This window comes from Nyctereutes procyonoides, unplaced genomic scaffold (genome assembly GCF_905146905.1).
Source record: "Nyctereutes procyonoides isolate TBG_1078 unplaced genomic scaffold, NYPRO_anot_genome, whole genome shotgun sequence".
Classification (NCBI taxonomy): Eukaryota; Metazoa; Chordata; class Mammalia; order Carnivora; family Canidae; genus Nyctereutes; species Nyctereutes procyonoides.
In genome coordinates, this window is record NW_026575122.1 from 2,264,720 (window position 1) to 2,282,241 (window position 17,522).

Consider the following 17,522-nt stretch of genomic DNA (forward strand, 5'->3'; position numbering starts at 1 on the left):
CTTTTAGAGATTTTTCTGTATGAGAGAGCAAAATTTAATATTTGAGGCTTACCAGCAAAAATATAGTAGCAACAGAGACCAAATAAAAGAGACTAAGAAATTTAAAAACAAAATTGGACAGGATTTGAATCTGATACTGTGATATATTAAAATTAGTCTTACATAGCAAAACTCCAGCCAATACAGGAAGGGGACATTTGGAGACTTTGGAAATATTATTGCTGCTTCTCATACATATTTTAAATGTTGTTTTGTGAAATTATGCTAAGTCATGACCTCATTAATAAACTAGATTAATATTCAAAATTGACTTGAAAAATAATTTAATAAAATCATATTAAATAGGAGCAGTATTTTCTGTGTTTAGTTAGTGAGGATCGTATAGGAGTTAGAACTTTGGCAAATAGAGAGCACAACCAATATACTGATGTAAGGGTTGAAAATAATTTACAAAATTAATTTAATAAAATGCTTGAAACAGTAACAACTATTAACAAAATAACAACAAAGCTGTTTGTACTTGCACTTAACAACACATTTAAGCCAAAATTGAATTAATATAAAAACAATATGCAGCAAATTGATATCTGACATAAGATACAGTAAAAATTAATGTTCACATTGAAGATCTGAAGTTGGGACATCTCTGTATATACCTTCTAAATATCTTTTCACTTTCATTTCTTGGTTGTGTTGAAAGCAGCTCGTTGTGGCCTAATAAGATCTCAATCATAATATCCAGAATATTTCTTAAAGTAGAATACTACATTTCCCCTACCACGCCAGATAGAATAATTTAATGCATTTATTTTAACAAAAGGTCCATCCACGGTTACTAACTCTGAACTACAGAGTAGGTTTTTTTTTTTTTAATTTCTAGCACTAACTGTGGTTCTTAAAGATATCTACAGTTGATATTCGAATTGTCATGCTGTTCCTGAAAAGAACAATATATTTATCCTGATGGTTTTACTGTAATTCACCCCTAAAATTTACTTTATGTGGAAAGGTTTCACCATAAAAACATGTCTACTATTTATATATGTCAAGATTGATTCTACTACATTTTGTAGAACAAGCACAGATTTTTATATCAGACAAGCTGGGTTTCAACATTAACTTTACACTGTGATCCTGGGAACGTTACATACTTTCTATGAGCCTCCATTCCTGAACTACAAAATGAGAACATCACCACAATTCTCAAAGGGTAGCATAAAGTTTTTTTTAAAAAAGCTAGTGCCGTGTGCCTAGTACCCAGCTAGGCATAGTGTAGTACACTAGGTATTATGGGTTTTTCCCCTCTCCTTCCCATTCCTGATATATTTTGGCTAGTTGAAGATTAAGTGAAAAAATATAGAAGTTACTGGAATAAATCAGCTCCACTAAAAAGCTCATTATATTGCAGGCAATAGTTACACATTCCCAAAGTAACATTCAATAAGATCAAAAGATTGGTTTTAAAAATGTATTTACATATAAGAATTCATACGCAAGAAAATATTTTTCAGGGCAACAAGGACCAAAAAAAAAAAAAAATGAATAAGCTACACTTGTGTGTATAGCTTAATTTTGTAAAAATGAAGAAAAATACCCAATTTTATTAAACGTCAAGTGTTCATGGACACGTAACAGAAACAAACCTACTTCAAATAGCAATCTACGGCAGCATCAAAACATATCAAAATAGAGTTTCTGTAAAGGAAAAAACCTTTTTTTTTTCACGTTGTTGATAATAATTAGAAGTTCCTATTATTTGTCCATGAAATCTCCTAAAAGAAAGGTGCTACTTCAAACAGGGTTCTAGTAGAACTTGGCACATAAATTTTAACTTTTCCATCCCCCACTACTTCTCACCTTCTTATAGCTTCACTCACTCAGACGACCTCACATATACATACACAAAATTAAAAACACGCATGGCTTTAAAGCAGATAATTCATTTTCTACAACAAAAGCGGGTCACCATATTTATACCCCATGTTCTCAGTCACGGAAATGGATTTTCCTCATAGAGCTGCTAGTTAACATACATTATTATGTTCAACCTTTCAAAAGGTGTGTCTCCAGGAGGATCTGTGTGATCATGTGCAAGAATTCTAAGGCATTATAAGTAGTTGGGTCCACGGGACAACTGCTGCCCTGCAATGATAGACTCTTGATACACTGAACAAGTCTTTAGTCTTCAAATGCCACCAGACAGACATAGGGAAACATTCATAGTCTACAGGTGGTTGGCTCAAAGGTCAAAAATTTTGTTTAAAAAAAACATTTATGGAATAGCACCATAGAAAGTCTTTCAGAAACAAATCCTTTTTTTCCAACATTGCATTTTTTAACCGAATCCCAAGAAGAGAAAAAGAGAGAGACAGAGAAAGAGAGAGAGAGAGAGAGAGACAGCTCTTTCCATGACTACATGGCCTACTTCCACTTCATTTCATTTTTTTTTTTTAAATACAACATTAACCATGACAACATCAGCAATAACAACTACAACAGATCGACAACAACAGAAAAGACAGTAGCAGCACTGGTGACTTGAGAATGGACCATCCAGGCAGTCCCTTCGAAGAATTCTGTTCACACCTGTTGGGAGTTCCCTCGTGAAGTTCCCAAGACATCACAACGCTTCCTAAATTTGGTGTGAAAAGGCAGCACTTTCACTGAAAGAACTTGAGTTTACCAATCAACTGGGCATTTTCCAGGACTTAAATAAATGATGTCTAGAGTGTAACTGCCATCATAGACACTATTGGCATTTCCAACTTGTCAAAGGGTCAATAAAATGAAGTGGTGTCAAGATCTTTTTGTGTTTCAAAGAGGTGAATCTGGCCTGCAAGTGAAAATAATGAAGCTGAAATATTCCAGTTCCCAAACATCAGACACACCCACACTTAAAGCAAAACTGCCCTTAAGACTCCCATTTCGCAACATCCTATATGGATCTGTATCCAAGATATAAAGCCAAAGCAATTATCCTAAGATACGAGAAGAGGGTTTTTCAGTTTATGACCTGCAAGATCATTTTCTTTCTCCCAAAATCTTGAAAATCGTCAAAAAGAAACAGTCTGCAAGGTCAAGACCCTGAATTGAACTGTCTGAATTGCAAGGCATCTATGTCAAGCCGTGAACAAAAGCTTCTGGAGTCTTCCTTGAAGTTACATGATGCCCTCTCACCAGCTTTATTTGTATTTATACCATCAAGCATGGAGTTGCAATGTCTTGGCAATGCTGATCAGGGTTGGCTTGAAAACTTCTCTTTTAGTACAGACATAATCCTGGTCTTACAGTTTTCTTCCGGTCAGACTCATTATATAAAACATTTGTACTAATATCTTCATTTAAAAAAAAAAAATACGTCTTCTCTCCATTATGCACATTCCTTTACGTTTTGATGGAGGTTTTGGTGTTATTTTTTGGTATGCATGGTATCTGGGTATCTGATGCTTTTGAATCTTATATGAAATCCTTTCTTGTTGATTGTGTCATCAGTGTGAAAATGAATTAAAACAGCATCCCCAATTGAATAGATCTCTTCTGGTGGCTGAAGACAAAAACAAACAAACAGGCAAATAAACAAACAACAGAATCAGTCACTTTTTTTCTTCAGTGTAATTCATGTTTGGGATTTTCCCCCCCCCTCTGGTATGTGATTTAATCCTCCCAACAACCTCGAAAAGTGGGTATAAGTGACTTCTTCATTTTACAGATGAGGAAACTTGAGATTCAGAGAAGCAAATGACATGCTCAAGATCATAGGCATTAATGTAGCTGGGCTTGGAACATAAGTCTGTTTCCAAGTTCTGGAACTTGGTGGGTTTTTTTCCCCCAAAATTTTAAGCCAAGTTCCTGTGATTTACAAGTAAATAAAGTAAGGCTCAAAGAAGATAAAGAACTTGACGGGATGAGCACTGGGTGTTATTCTGTATGTTAGTAAATTGAACACCAATAAAAAATAAATTTATTAAAAACAAAAAAAGAAGGTGCTCTGAGGCAGAGCCACTTCCAGAATCCAAATCATCCATTCCCGTTCGTTTTAATGACCTAAATACCAAGAAGCTTTTTCGTTTCATTTCAGCTGGTATTTGGACAGGAATTCAATATTATTCAAGTTCAGGATTATGTAAGCAATAGGCACTGGTAGACAAAAAAAAAAATGGAACTAATGTCTTCAGAACAAAATATGTATGTATTCAGAAGACCACTTGATATTTTTGCAGGGGGTCCCGGGCGGGGGAAGCATTAAGGAAAGTTTAGACTTTCCTTTTTTTCTCATTTCTCGTGGTGACACTCTGACCTGGATCTGGCATTCTGTCCCATGCACAAGCGCACACTCCAGTGGAACATTCTGGCAGCACTGGCTAAGCCCACACACCAGGGGTGGCCCTGCCACCCAGCAAGCGTGTTTGTTGAGATGGGAATGCCAATTTGAATGGTGTGTATATTCCTTTGCCTCTGTGTTTTAATTTAAGAAGCCTACAAAACCATCAAAGGTGTGTGTTTAAATTTATTGCCTTTAGATTCTTAAATGCTTAAACGTTTATTGCACAATAAGAACCTGAATAGAAAAAGTTAGGATGTGGACAGCAACAAACAAGCAATTATACCTACTAAGTTCATCTCTCTTGGGTGAAATTATTGAGAAAACTCACTAGAGATGGAGAAGAGGTAAGGGAGTAGAGGCCCAGCATAACTTGTCAAGCCAATAAGAATAGGATGTGATCTTTTTTTTTTTTTTTTTTTTTTGGTAAAAACATTGCCGATTTGTATACGGTACACATCACAGTCATGACTCGATGGGCATTTTCTACCATGGCTATGGTATCCTGTAGGGACTGTATTTACCCCTGATCCACAGAATCGACCAAGCCCCACCGCGGTTGAATCGAGACCATCAAAGAGCTCAACATAGTCATAGCCACAGTCAGCTTCTTCCTCCACTTCAAAAATCTGGAAGGATAACTCCAGGCGGAAACCCCGTTCTGACACTAACAGCCATTCGCAGTCAACCTGTCCCGGGTAGTTGTTATCACCAAACTGAGCATGTGAGTACAGATCTCTGGGCTTCAGCTCTGCTTTCAGCCGGCCACCACACTCTGCCCGGGAAAGAAAAATGAAATAACTTCAGTGAGCTTGAGCAAGTCCAATGTCACTTCTGATATGGTGTGAGCATTCTCTGACTTCTGAATTCATTTTGATCCTCAGACGCGTCTCCCATAATCGTAGAGTCTGAGGCTGTGCTGGGGATCACCACAGGCCCTCGGCATTGCTGGGTTGGAATATCACTGCCAACACCTGGGAGCTCAGCTACTTTAGAGGAGTGACGTCATTTCCCTGATCCATAGGGCAAAATGCAGATGATGAAAATAATACCAATCTCAGTGGGTTTTGAGGATTTAATGGATACAAGAAAATCACTTAAAACACTGCCTAGCATATAGTCACTCTCAAATTTTTTCATTATTATACACGATGCTGTTTTTAGTCTCCACTAACTAGTTTTTATACAAAAAAAAAAAGAGGTCAGTATCTTAATTCAGGTTTACTCTTAATCATTTAAGAACCCAGAATCCAAAGGAACAAGAAATAACTTAAAAATAAAAAATATATATATAAACTCCTGTGTGTACATGAATGATATAGAACTCTACATAGAATATGTAGGACAATTTTACTTAGGTAGAAATATTTATCTAATTTGGTTGGGAAAAACATACATGCATCCTTATTCGTAGTAACATTGCTGGTATCGGAACCTGTTAAGTATATTTCGTATTTGTAATAAACAGAAAATGTTAAATGCTCTTTTCACAGTTTCTTTTTCAGAAAGATTCTAAAAAACATATGGTTTACCAGTTATTGCTTTTGTCACTAGAGGTAAATATACCAAATAAATAGATGAGTATGTACAAAAATTTCCAGCTAGCATAATTTAGAAATAAAAGTTTTCAAGACTTTTCTCAGAAACTTTGTAATCTCAGCCCCAAAACTTTCCAATGCCTAAAGATTCAAAAACCAAAACAAACAAACAAACAAAGAAACAAAAAAACAGAAACCTAGAAATTAAATAGAGACCTCCTCCACCGATCCACATGCAAACTCATGGCAGGGGGTCGGGGGAGAAGACATAAAAAGATCTCTTCTTATAAAAGAAAAGATATAAGAAATGTTAGAAGAAAGTAGGGTTTCTTTCTGTCTGTTTGTCAAGCAATAAGAGGTTCCTGGTCTGAAAGCAGTACTTTCAGGGCTAAAACCAAGCAAGTCCCAGGAAAGCTGGCATAAGCTGGGAGGTAACAAGAACAAAAATCCAAGGTGGAAAGATGTGGACGAGCCAGGACCCTAGATTATCAAAACAGTGTAACATTCTCACGGCCAACTGCGACCAAACAGCCCCTGGTGACACGGGTGAGGGTGGACTCCACAACTACAACAACACCTCATGGGATTTTTCAGATTTGCACATGGTTTGCCCGCACTGGTGATTTTATTTTTATTTATTTTTTTTTTATTTTATTTTATTTTTATTTTTTTTTAAATTTTTATTATTATTTTTTCATTTATTTATGATAGCTACAGAGAGAGAGAGAGAGGCAGAGACACAGGCAGAGGGAGAAGCAGGCTCCATGCACCCGGGAGCCCGACGTGGGATTCGATCCCGGGTCTCCAGGATCGCGCCCTGGGCCAAAGGCAGGCGCCAAACCGCTGCGCCACCCAGGGATCCCCGCACTGGTGATTTTAAATGACAGAATCCTTCTGAATCCCCAGGCTGGAGCCCCACTCAGGTGTATCTAAGTACAGGTAGGCTCCACCAAACGTATGGGCACCATCACCCACAAAGCCATTTTGAGCCTGTGCGTGGCGGATATATGCTCCAACTGCCAACTGGGGCTTCCAGCCATGAGAATAACTCCCCCACTGGGCTGTATTCCATGAAGAACTGAAGTGTCCTTCCCTGCTCCGGGGGGGGGGGGCAGGTGGGGCACCTTGCACAACCAATCGATAAAGGCACCGCTATTGCAAACGTGAACGTGTTAGAATCACCTGAAAGCTAGACTCTTCTCTTGAACATCGTCTCCTGAATCCCACCGACTGGAGGTCAAACATCCTACCCTTCCCACCTCGGTGCTTCCCTAATTCCAAGAAGTATCGTCCTTGCTCTCTGACAGCTCTCCACGGCCACAACACCTGGGTCCAAATCTGGCCTTTGCCTGTCATCAGCAGTGGGACTTCACGTCTACAACAAAGATCATACCTAGTACTGACATCATAGGGTCTAGAAGAAGAGTGGATGGGATAATACATGTAAAATGCTTGAGGGATAGGAAATGGAGGCACACGGGCAAGGCTAACTTCACGTAGGCCTGGCCTCCACCTTTACTGTCATTATTTTCCAGTGAGAATATCTCAGTGCCATCACCTGTGCTGCTAGCGATCCATTCGTGTATGAAATGAAAAGCCAGGAAAAATAAAAAAAACGTTTGAAAACACTATTAACCTGCTATCATAAAGGGAGACTTCTATGTTTGAAGGCCAGTAAGATACTTTGCGAAAAATATTTCCAAATTTAACATACAAAGGTATAAACCAGGGTAATCTCACGTAGGGAATTTCTAAAACTCAACCTGGTCTCAAAGTTTGATAGAATTGCCTGATTTGTTTTGTTTTCAACTTAAAAAAAGAAAAATAGCTGCGGGCACTTGTATTACTTTATCCCGCAGCCAGAAGGAGCGGAAGGAGGCGCCAGCTCCCGCGTGTCTGCCTCGTGGAGACGAAGCACGAAGACAGAAGACCAAGGTCCAGAGAAGGCCATGCTCTGTCAGCCCCAGCCTGGAACAAGAATCAAGGAGGAAGGAAGGTCATCGAACAAAATGGAAAACGAGATTCCATGAAGCCTCCGTGAATCTGAAAATGACAGTGAGAAGCTATGGTCTGATTTTACTGAGAATGTCTCAAAAGTGGCCATATTCAAAATAAATAAATGACATTTCAGGATGACTTAAAGTGTCTCAGAAGTTTGCCTATTTTCCTTTATGCGTCCGTGCACCACCGCGTCCCTATGCATCAGTGATCACACTAATAAATCTGGAATTAAAGGTCCAACCGTGAAAAAAGAGAACGAGAGAGAAAAAATTTAGTCCACAGGATAAAAATTTTAAGAACAAAGATTTGAATATTATATGCACAAGATGTGTGATTTTAATACGCCCTGAGAGAAATTCCATAAGCAGAAAATAACAAGCAGCCTGAGGGCAATTGCCTACGGGTGTCTTTGAGATTCCTGGGGGCGATTCTTCGAAATACGGTCAATATATCAGTTAATATGGTCCCTTTAAGGGTTTTTAATGAAATACATCTCCTGAAAATATTCCTATTCATTTACCAAGTTGGAACAATATAAAACTAGTGTGGCATGTCAGCCGTATTATTCTCTTAAATCAATTATTTGAAAATACTTTATAAGCTGCCCAAACACCTTCTACAGAACTCTGGAAAATGAAAATGAAGCCGAATAAGAAAGGTGACAAGAAGGGACACGAAGCCTGGGGGTGGCTTTTGTTTTAATTCGGAAAGACAAGATTGTCTGTTTCCCCATAAAGTATTAAATTCCCAAAGAGGCCCTGTAATCTGACCTATAAATGCTTTTAGTGGCCATTCTAATTTAATTGAACTAGATCAAAATAATTTCCTTTCTAAGAAGCTTAAGAATGCCTCGTTTGATTTTTTTTTTTTCTTGTTTAATTTTTAAATGTCATTGATGAGTAGTATGACGCTGTGGGCCGCACCAAGCAAGTCCCACCAGACAGTATTTCATTTTATTTTTTTAATGTTTCAAGTTTCTATATGAATTCTAGTTAGTGAACACATAGTGATATTAGTTTCAGGAGCAGAAGTTTAGAGACTCATCACTTACAGCGCTCCCGACCACGAGTGCTCCCCGCTACCCCACCCCCCCTTAGCCCATCCCCTGCCCACCTCCCTCCAGCGACCCTCAGTTTGTTCTCTTAAGAGTTAAGAGTCTCTCTTATGGTTGACCTTCCCTCTTTTTAAATTTTTTTTGACAGGTCGTGTATTAAAATATTATTTTCTCTCCAAATTTCCCTCTTTTTCTGTATATATATATATATATATATATATATATATATATATACATATACATATATTGCTGACAGAGGGAAATATATATATTTCCCTCTTTTTCTGTATATATATATATATATATATATATATATATATATTGCTGACAGATGTAATTCCTGCAATAAGTTGATCTAAGGGTGGTATAATGCTATTTGTTACCTGATTAAATGTATTTGGGCTTAGAATTTGGATATACACCAGCAGAGGGAAAAAAGGACTCTTTCTAATAAAATCCAAACACATAATGCTGTGAAAAATATAGCCATAAAGCCATAGTAGAGCCGTATTTCTAATCACCTGGTTTCACAATCCATGGCATTAGAAGCTTTTCTTATGTAAAGAATTCAAATTGTATGCAGAAATACAAATTTACTCAACCAAATTAAAATAGTATCTACTCAACCAAATTAAAATGTGTATTTCAGGCCCATTTCAGGGTCGATAATGGTCACACATATTTCAGAAGGCAGTAAATAATGAGTAAGTAAATAATAATTTTTGCTACATGTAAAATCCTATACATGTAGCAAAAATTGGCTGATGCGGCTCGGGACGTGACCATCTTGTCAATAGAAACTGACTAAAAAAATCAAAAGTACAGAAACTTCTGAAAATCAGAAGTTTAACTTAAAAAAAAAAGAAGTTTAACTTAAGACTGTAAGTTGTCAACAGACAGAAATTCCTTCTGTTTCCTGGTAAATTCCCACAAATGCCTAATTTTCTTTTTTTCCTATGAATTACTAATACCTTCCAGTGTCTCTCCAAAACAGGTACCAAATAAATATCTGATGAAAGACTATGGACTAAATGAACTTGTTAAAGAGAAAGCTTTGAGATCAATAGTAGCCACTACGTAGAAGGGTTTCCGCATGTATGACTAGCAGGAAGTAACAGTATAGGGATCCCCGGGGGGTTCAGGGGTTGAGTGTCAGAGTGTGACCCGGGGTCCTGGGATCGAGTCCCGCATCGGGCTCCCTGCATGGAGCCTGCTTCTCCCTCTGCCTGTGTCTCTGCCTCTCTCTCTCTCTGTGTCTCTCATGAATAGATAAATAAAATCTTTAAAAAAAAAAGTAACAATATGAAACAATTAGACCCAGAAACAGTAGCTGGGTGAGAGCAAAAATTTATGGGTGAAGAGAAAAAATCCACAGATAACATAAAAAATTCTGACAACAAACAACAAAAAAAATCTGACGACAGCAAATGAGTAGGAATTAAGAAGCCAGGATTCCAATACCGACTATTAATTTGTTGTTGTTGCTCTACTTTGGTTGTCATATAAATTGCTTTTTTTTTTTTTTTTGTCATGTAAGTTTTAGTTTGGAATCCTCATGGGTAAGATAACAAGGCTGGATTAAACAATACCCAAGGCACATTTTGCCCAACAAAAATGTGATCGGTGGCTCATGTGGGTATTTGAGTGGATGTGAACTGAACATCCAATAAATGTTACATACTTTGAACAGAGGATTTTAAAAAACTTACATAAGGAAGCATCAATCTGTACCTAGTGTTTCAGTAACAGTGACTGGTTTTATATCAATTTGCTTCCTAATCCAAGACTTTTACATAAAGAGAAAATATGCTACAGTGGAAAGTACGTGAGCTTTGGAGACAGAGTAAGGATAAAATCCAGGCTTTGACATAATTTTTGAAATCTCTGAAAATTAAGTAATCCTCCAGATTTTCCATTTCTTCCTCTGAAAAATGAGGATAGTAATACATCATATAGTCTTTGAGGTCTCTATATATGCAAAATGTATATTAAGTACATGTGCGTGCCTAACATGCCAAAGACATGCCACGTACAGCGTCAGATCTCGATACGTGATCTCTGTTAGAACTTACCTGGATCCTACCAATGGATTCTTAATGGTAATATAAACAATACAAATAGGATCCAAGAGCAGATGACATACAAATTAAAGAGGTTTATAGCTATAAGAACCCTAAACAGTATTTTACAGATGAGGAAACCAAAGTGCAAAGAAATGATCTTTTCCAAGGTTTCCAGCCAGGTGATGCATAAATGGACCAAAAACCCAAAACGTACCACCCAGGATACTGTAACGTAATATAAAACTTAGTTCTCCTACTCACAAAGAGTAAAAATCCTATAAAAGTATGTTTTATTAAAGTAATAAAGAGGAATTAATAGGTAGGTAATTTAAAAATAGGTAGTCAGCTATTTCAAGAATTTTGACAGCATGTTTTCAGATTGCATTCTTGGAACTTGTGATCGCCAGAACATTAAAAAATACACACGTCATAAACTCTATGCTATCAGGAAAGTACTAATGAAATCATGGGATTATAATAACTCCACCCCTTCAGTGCATAACAAGTTATCAGGAAAATATTTAAGGAGCCAGTGTCAAATGTATGGAAAAACCTTTCACTAGCATGAAATTTCCGTAGTCCATGAAAGAGTCTCCTCAACTCAAAATATTTATGTTAATCATGAGAAATAATTAAATTGAATGATTAATGAGTCCGACCATTACTAGTAGGAATCAGATAAATTCTGAGAATATTCACTTTCTCACAGATTTCAATATAAATCTAATAATGCTCATAATAAAATATACTAAAGTGGAAAAGAACATTGGACAATGGAATAATTAAAATTCTGATTTCTCAAAAGAATTAAACAGAAAGAAAATAAAAACAAAAATCAAAACCTATGACAAAAATTACTGCATTAAATTGTTTTACGGACAAATTCGTACACTACTACATTGTGTATTACATCAAGACAGGAGTTCTTGCCTCAACGCCTCAATGGTTTATTCATCAAGAAGGCCACTAGGTGGTAGTATAAGCTAAAGACTTTAGGAAACTATAATCAATTTTTTTTTTAAACTGAATGGAAAAAAAAGGACATTTCCTAGATATTTAAGAGATATATTATTAAGTGGACTCCAAATTATAAAAAATATTATTCTGCATTCTTGCCTAAAATTTTCCATATTTTTTTCTTAATTATGTTTTACTTCTTGAAAACTTCCATTACAAAGTCAAATTAGGGATTAGGATTAGGAAAAAGGTTGTATTGCACACAAAATAAAAAGAAAAACAAATAAGACCCTGTAAGGTAGAGAGAGAAATCAAACCTGATTTACAAAAATATATTCATGCAAAAGCTAGCCAACCAGGTAGGATGGTAAAGAAAACATAATTCTTGAATATTAAAACGCAGGTTTCTAATTGTTAAATAGAGGATATAAATCAAACTGCTCCAGTTAATATGGAATGAATGATACAAATGTTTAGAAATAATTCTACTTGACCATACTGCATTGAACATGAATTCGTTCAAACTATTGCATTTCCTTCTAAACGTTCGACAACTACAAAGATATTTAGTAGGTTGCTGCATAACTCTCACATATTTCACACAGTGTTTTAGTGGGATTTCTTCTGCTGTGCTCAGAGATTCCTTATGTTCCTGTTACGGGATCCACCGCATTCACTGGAAGAGAAACCTAGATCTTAGGAAAGAGAAAATGGCCCTAATATGCTGACCTGTAGAATGTGTGGCTTGAAAGCCTTTTCTTTGAACAGATGCATCAGAAATAAACCGAACAAACATTTTATTTCCCGTAGCCAAAAGGGGCTCTGGTATCTTGTTGCCACACAGTCGTCCGAGAATTGGTGATTTTTCTGTTTCTCCATCGAATACTTCCAAGTGATCATACGCACATTCTTGATGCTGCTCAATCTCAAACTCACTAAAGGCCTATTAAAAACAAAAAGGAAAAAAAAACCCACATATTACTCAAATGAGTTCTTTTCCTTGGAGCAGAAATGCACATCAATAACACATGCTCAGGACGCACAAATAAATTAATCCAGAAAGATCATCATTGAAAGGAGTGTGAAATCAGTAGAATGTAAAATCTCTAGAAAAACATACTGAGGAAAACAGCACAATAACTACATGTGAAATTCTACTCTTCAACCACTGCAGCTAAATCACGATCAAAACTATCACAAAACTATCACAATCAGCTCCAGAGTTTAGGTAAATTATAATAACAAAGTGATATTTTATTCTCGATATAACTCTGAGTTTATATTGAGTGCATCGGAAAATTTTAAATAATTGCATTTTAAAAATTGATTCCTTCTGGTTTTGATGACCATCACCCTACTTCAAAAAATAATTGTTACAGGGACACCTGGTTGGCTCAGTGGTTGAGCGTCTGCATTCAGCTCGAATTCTGCTCCAGGGCCCTGAGATCGAGTCCCGCATCGGGCTTCCCGTGGGGAGCCTGCTTCTCCCTCTGCCTGTGTCTCTGCCTCTCTCATCAATAAATAAATAAAATCTTTAAAAAAAATTGTTACATTTTCACAAAAATTAAGCACAGGAAATCTTGATAGAAGAACTAAAACAAAGAGCATTTTCACTATGTTCTTCTTTCTTTAGATCCTACAGCCCATATTATCAGAGAATACTAATGCAATTTTAGCCTAGCTTATTTTTAATTTACTTCTAAGATAAATGGTATTTTAATATTGAGAGTCTTGCAAAGTTTAGTATGCCCTTAAAAATTATTCTAAATTTCCTGTGTAATAATTTTTATGTATAGGTCTTAGCAAATTATCTTTCTTTAAAAAATACTTGTAGTAAGAATCACTATCAAACTTCCCTCCTTGGGCCAGAGACCCTTGTGGTGTTAGCAGAAGACATGCCCCTTGTGTAGCTCATTACCTACACTTGTGAGTCCGTTGGGCAGTCAGAGGCCTCAACTCTAAGCTCAAGTGATGTACAGAAGCAAATTCTTAAAATAAAAATTCATTAAGTGTATAACACATTAAACAACACAAAGGAAAGTTTAATTGAGACAGACAAAACAGTAATGTCCTAATTATTAATAATTCCACGAATTCTAGGTTATTTGCCATTGCCAACTAAGGCTTTTTTCCCTGCCCTAGAAAAAACATGAGACCTTCAAAAAATAAAGTATCATTCCCACTAAAATAAAGCTGGAGGAATAGAATATATTCTTAAAAAGTCATTAAGTTTCCTGCAGTCTCTGCAGCATAAAATATTTGCACATAAGTTTTTTACATACATGTTTTTTAACACAATTTTGCGGGGTGATCACCATTCTAAGTTTAAGGCATGCATTTTGGTAATTCCAAAAGAAAAAAAAAAAAAACTAACCAAATGGTTCTCCTTTAGTGCTGGCCAGTTATCTATTCCTTAACGAACCACGGTCTACCATCACTGGCTTTGGAGGAGTCAGGCAAGAAAGGAGAAGAAGCAATTTATATTAATTAGGGAGTAGGAGGGAAGAATGAAAGGTACTTAAAAGAAGAAATAAAAGAAAAGAAAGCGGGCTGATCTCTGCTTCCATAACCTACCACACCCTACTTAAAAAAGTCTACATCAGAATGTTCTAACCAATAAGCATTAGAGGGTCATTACTTGTCATGACCATTATGGGTGCAGAGGAATGCTCACCTCATTCTACGAAGACCCTGACTGGGTGGTGCCGGAAAGATCAATAACACACAGAGAATCTTACAAACAAACAACTCAGTGCAGGAAAATAGAGTGAACAAGAAGACTTCATTTGCCGTGAAGTACGCCCGCCGTCCCAGGCAGGCGATCACCGACCCTGGCCACTTATTTACGTCTGCAATCCAGTGGCAGAGAATGGAGTAGAGGGGACACAGCGCCTGGGATACGGGAGACCCTGCAGGGACAGTTGGCTGGGTGTCCATTCATTTACCTACCTACCTATTCCACGTTATGGCCAGCCCCACAGATGGAAACTCTGTGAAGGTGGCAGGCCAACCATGAAACCAAGCTCCTGAATTATAAGATCAACGTTATTTCAAGAAAAAAAAAAATGAAAGCATTGTTTCAGGAAAATAACATCTGAAAACCATTGTGTGTCCAACAATTGTCTTTTGCATGTGATTTGGAGTCATGCACCTATAAAGAGCGGAGAAGCCTACTGTGCAGGAGAGAAAACTGCCAGAGTGATGGGGGTGATGGCATTCTACAGCGCAGCCTCCAAGTAACGGTTAAAATGGGATCGGAATGTACAGACCACACATGTTCAGTCCATTGAAAACCCAGTGAATGAGATAACTAAGTGACTACTTCACTCCCTAATGAGATGCAGGACGTCTGGAGTGAATCATAACATCTGTTTAACAGAACAGAGCAACACCACACAGGGTGGCAGTGAGCTTGTGGGCTGGGGGCATACCGACACCTGGTCTGGAGCCAACTGGCTCCCGCTTTTTATCAAATTACTGATGGAATCAGACTGACTCTGTCCGAGTCGAATTAGGCAAAGGTTTTGCAGCTGACATACTCTCAAGTGATGCAAACAATTCTCATTCATTAAGGTGTTAGTGAATTTTCCTCTTGGAAATTGGTAGCAGCCCGTTAGGTCATCTGCTAGGATTGGGTGGTCCTTTTCCAGGAGGCGGTCGGACCCAAATGCTCCACCACACAAGCAAAAGTGTGACTGACTCACATGCCGAGATCTCATTAACCTGGCCCTTAATATCAGAGGGACAGCCACATCTAGAGACCTCCCTCTACAGCGATGTTGCCTCAATAAAAAATATTTCTAGGCCACAGAAAGGTATTACAGGGGCCCACGGGAAACTGGGAAAATCTTAAAAAATATTTTTGTAGAATTCCCAGAGATACAGTGAGATACACAATTCACCACTTTATTTTATGACACGTGCTGAGCCATGAACGTCTATGTGTCTGTGTCTATGATTTTAAGGTCACTAATCTAGGCTTTTTTAAAAAAAAAGAGAGAGAGAGCAATTAATCGTAAGCTCTAGTCACAAGTAACTAATTCATTTCCCACAAGGCAAACTAAGATTAAGGAGTCCCGTTCAAAAGAAATAAAACTGAATTCTCGTTTGAGGCTGTGGAAAGAATAACTGTGTGTTTCTGGAACACCCAGGCAAGCCTAATCTACCTAGCTGGCCACCAGCCAGGCCTGCGTACGCAGCCTCACATGAACATCTGCTTTTGTTGAAAATGCAGGCACTGGCTAAAGGATGAGGCCATTCGGAGTCGCCACATATATTCACAAAGGACAAGAAAATAGAATGATAGCATTTAACGCAGAAATAAAATTTAGCCAAGGTGACCATTAAAAGTAAGATGCACTTTGAGCAGCCGTGAGATAGGCTCAAAGACCCCGGTCCCGGCCATCCTCGGCCTTTCCCTGTCTTCGGTAAGAGCTAACATTGGTTTTCCCACAAGATACTGGAAGGATTAGAGGCCCCGGGGGAACATGGTGGAGTGGAATACCAACCCCAGCCTTCTGATTCAAAAGATCTTTTCTGTCCCATAAGTCCTCTAAAGCTGCAACCAAATACAGTTTTTCTGGATTGATGGTGGAGAATTATGCAACATTTGTAGATGTTTTTGTTTTCTAAATATCCCATATATGAAGCTATAAATTGCAACTATATAATTTAGCAAACCTCCAGGAAATGACAAATCAGATAAACATGACATAATATTAGCCTATTGCTGGATGCCCCTATGCCTGGAACTTTGTTCCTGCTTTGTTTTTCTGGTTTTTTTTTTTTTTTTTTTGTGTGTGTGTGTGTGTGTGTTTAATGCTTTAATATTTAAAAATATATTTTTAAAAATACCCAAAATTTAATAGTCCGTTGCATCACTCAAAACCAAGACAGATGAAGCCAGGAGTAAAATAGATCCTTGTCCTTATTCGTTCAGAACTTTATCTCTTCTCTTTTTTTTTTATTTTTAAAATATTTTATTTATTCATTCATGAGACACAGAGAGAGAGAGAGGCAGAGACATAGGCAGACATAAGCAGACCTGACGCGAGACTCGATCCCAGGACCTGGATCACGACCTCCACCACTGAGCCACCCAGGCGCCCCATCTCTTTCCTAATAAGAAGACTTTCACCCCACAAATATCTCTCAACCAAGGTTTCTTTCTACTTTAAAGCTGTCAACACAGAATCTCGTAACTCAACACGCACGAACACAGAGAACCAGAGCAAACGTGTCCTTTCTTATTGCAGCTGGAGCAATGACCGCGGGTTTAGTGGCTTAGATGACGCACATTTACTCTCCTAGAGCTAGGATGACCGTGAGAAGTCTAAGAGGGCGGGCAGCCCTGGATCTTCCAGGGGAAGGCAGGACCTGTTTCTTTGCATTTCGCCCGTCTTCTAGAGGTCGCCCTCATTCCTTGGCTCCTGTCCCTTTGCTCCATCTTCAGAACCAAAAGTATAGCATCTTCTCTCCTGTCTGGTCTCCTGCTTCCTCCCCGTAAACACCCCTGTGACCACATCAAGCCCACCCAGATAAGTCAGGAGAATCTCTCCATTTCAGGATCTTTAATTTAACCACAGCTC

The 17,522-nt window shown here is 37.9% G+C and overlaps 1 protein-coding gene and 1 non-coding gene across 2 annotated transcripts in view; both read right to left on the bottom strand.

Annotated features, from left to right (window-relative positions):
* Positions 1–430: 430 nt before the first annotated feature.
* TLL1 (tolloid like 1) overlaps positions 431–17,522 on the bottom strand; it is a 195,013-nt gene continuing 177,921 nt past the window's right edge. The window contains exons 19-21 of the mRNA XM_055336633.1: positions 12,664–12,877; positions 4,846–5,096; positions 431–3,544 (exon numbers count right to left, since the gene is read on the bottom strand). Coding sequence (XP_055192608.1) covers positions 3,410–3,544; positions 4,846–5,096; positions 12,664–12,877 — 600 coding nt within the window. The 3' untranslated portion in view covers positions 431–3,409. The remainder of the gene's footprint in view (positions 3,545–4,845; positions 5,097–12,663; positions 12,878–17,522) is intronic.
* LOC129517057 (small nucleolar RNA SNORA62/SNORA6 family) lies at positions 13,761–13,914 on the bottom strand. The gene has a single exon (XR_008665941.1). It is a non-coding gene; the product is annotated as a small nucleolar RNA SNORA62/SNORA6 family (small nucleolar RNA).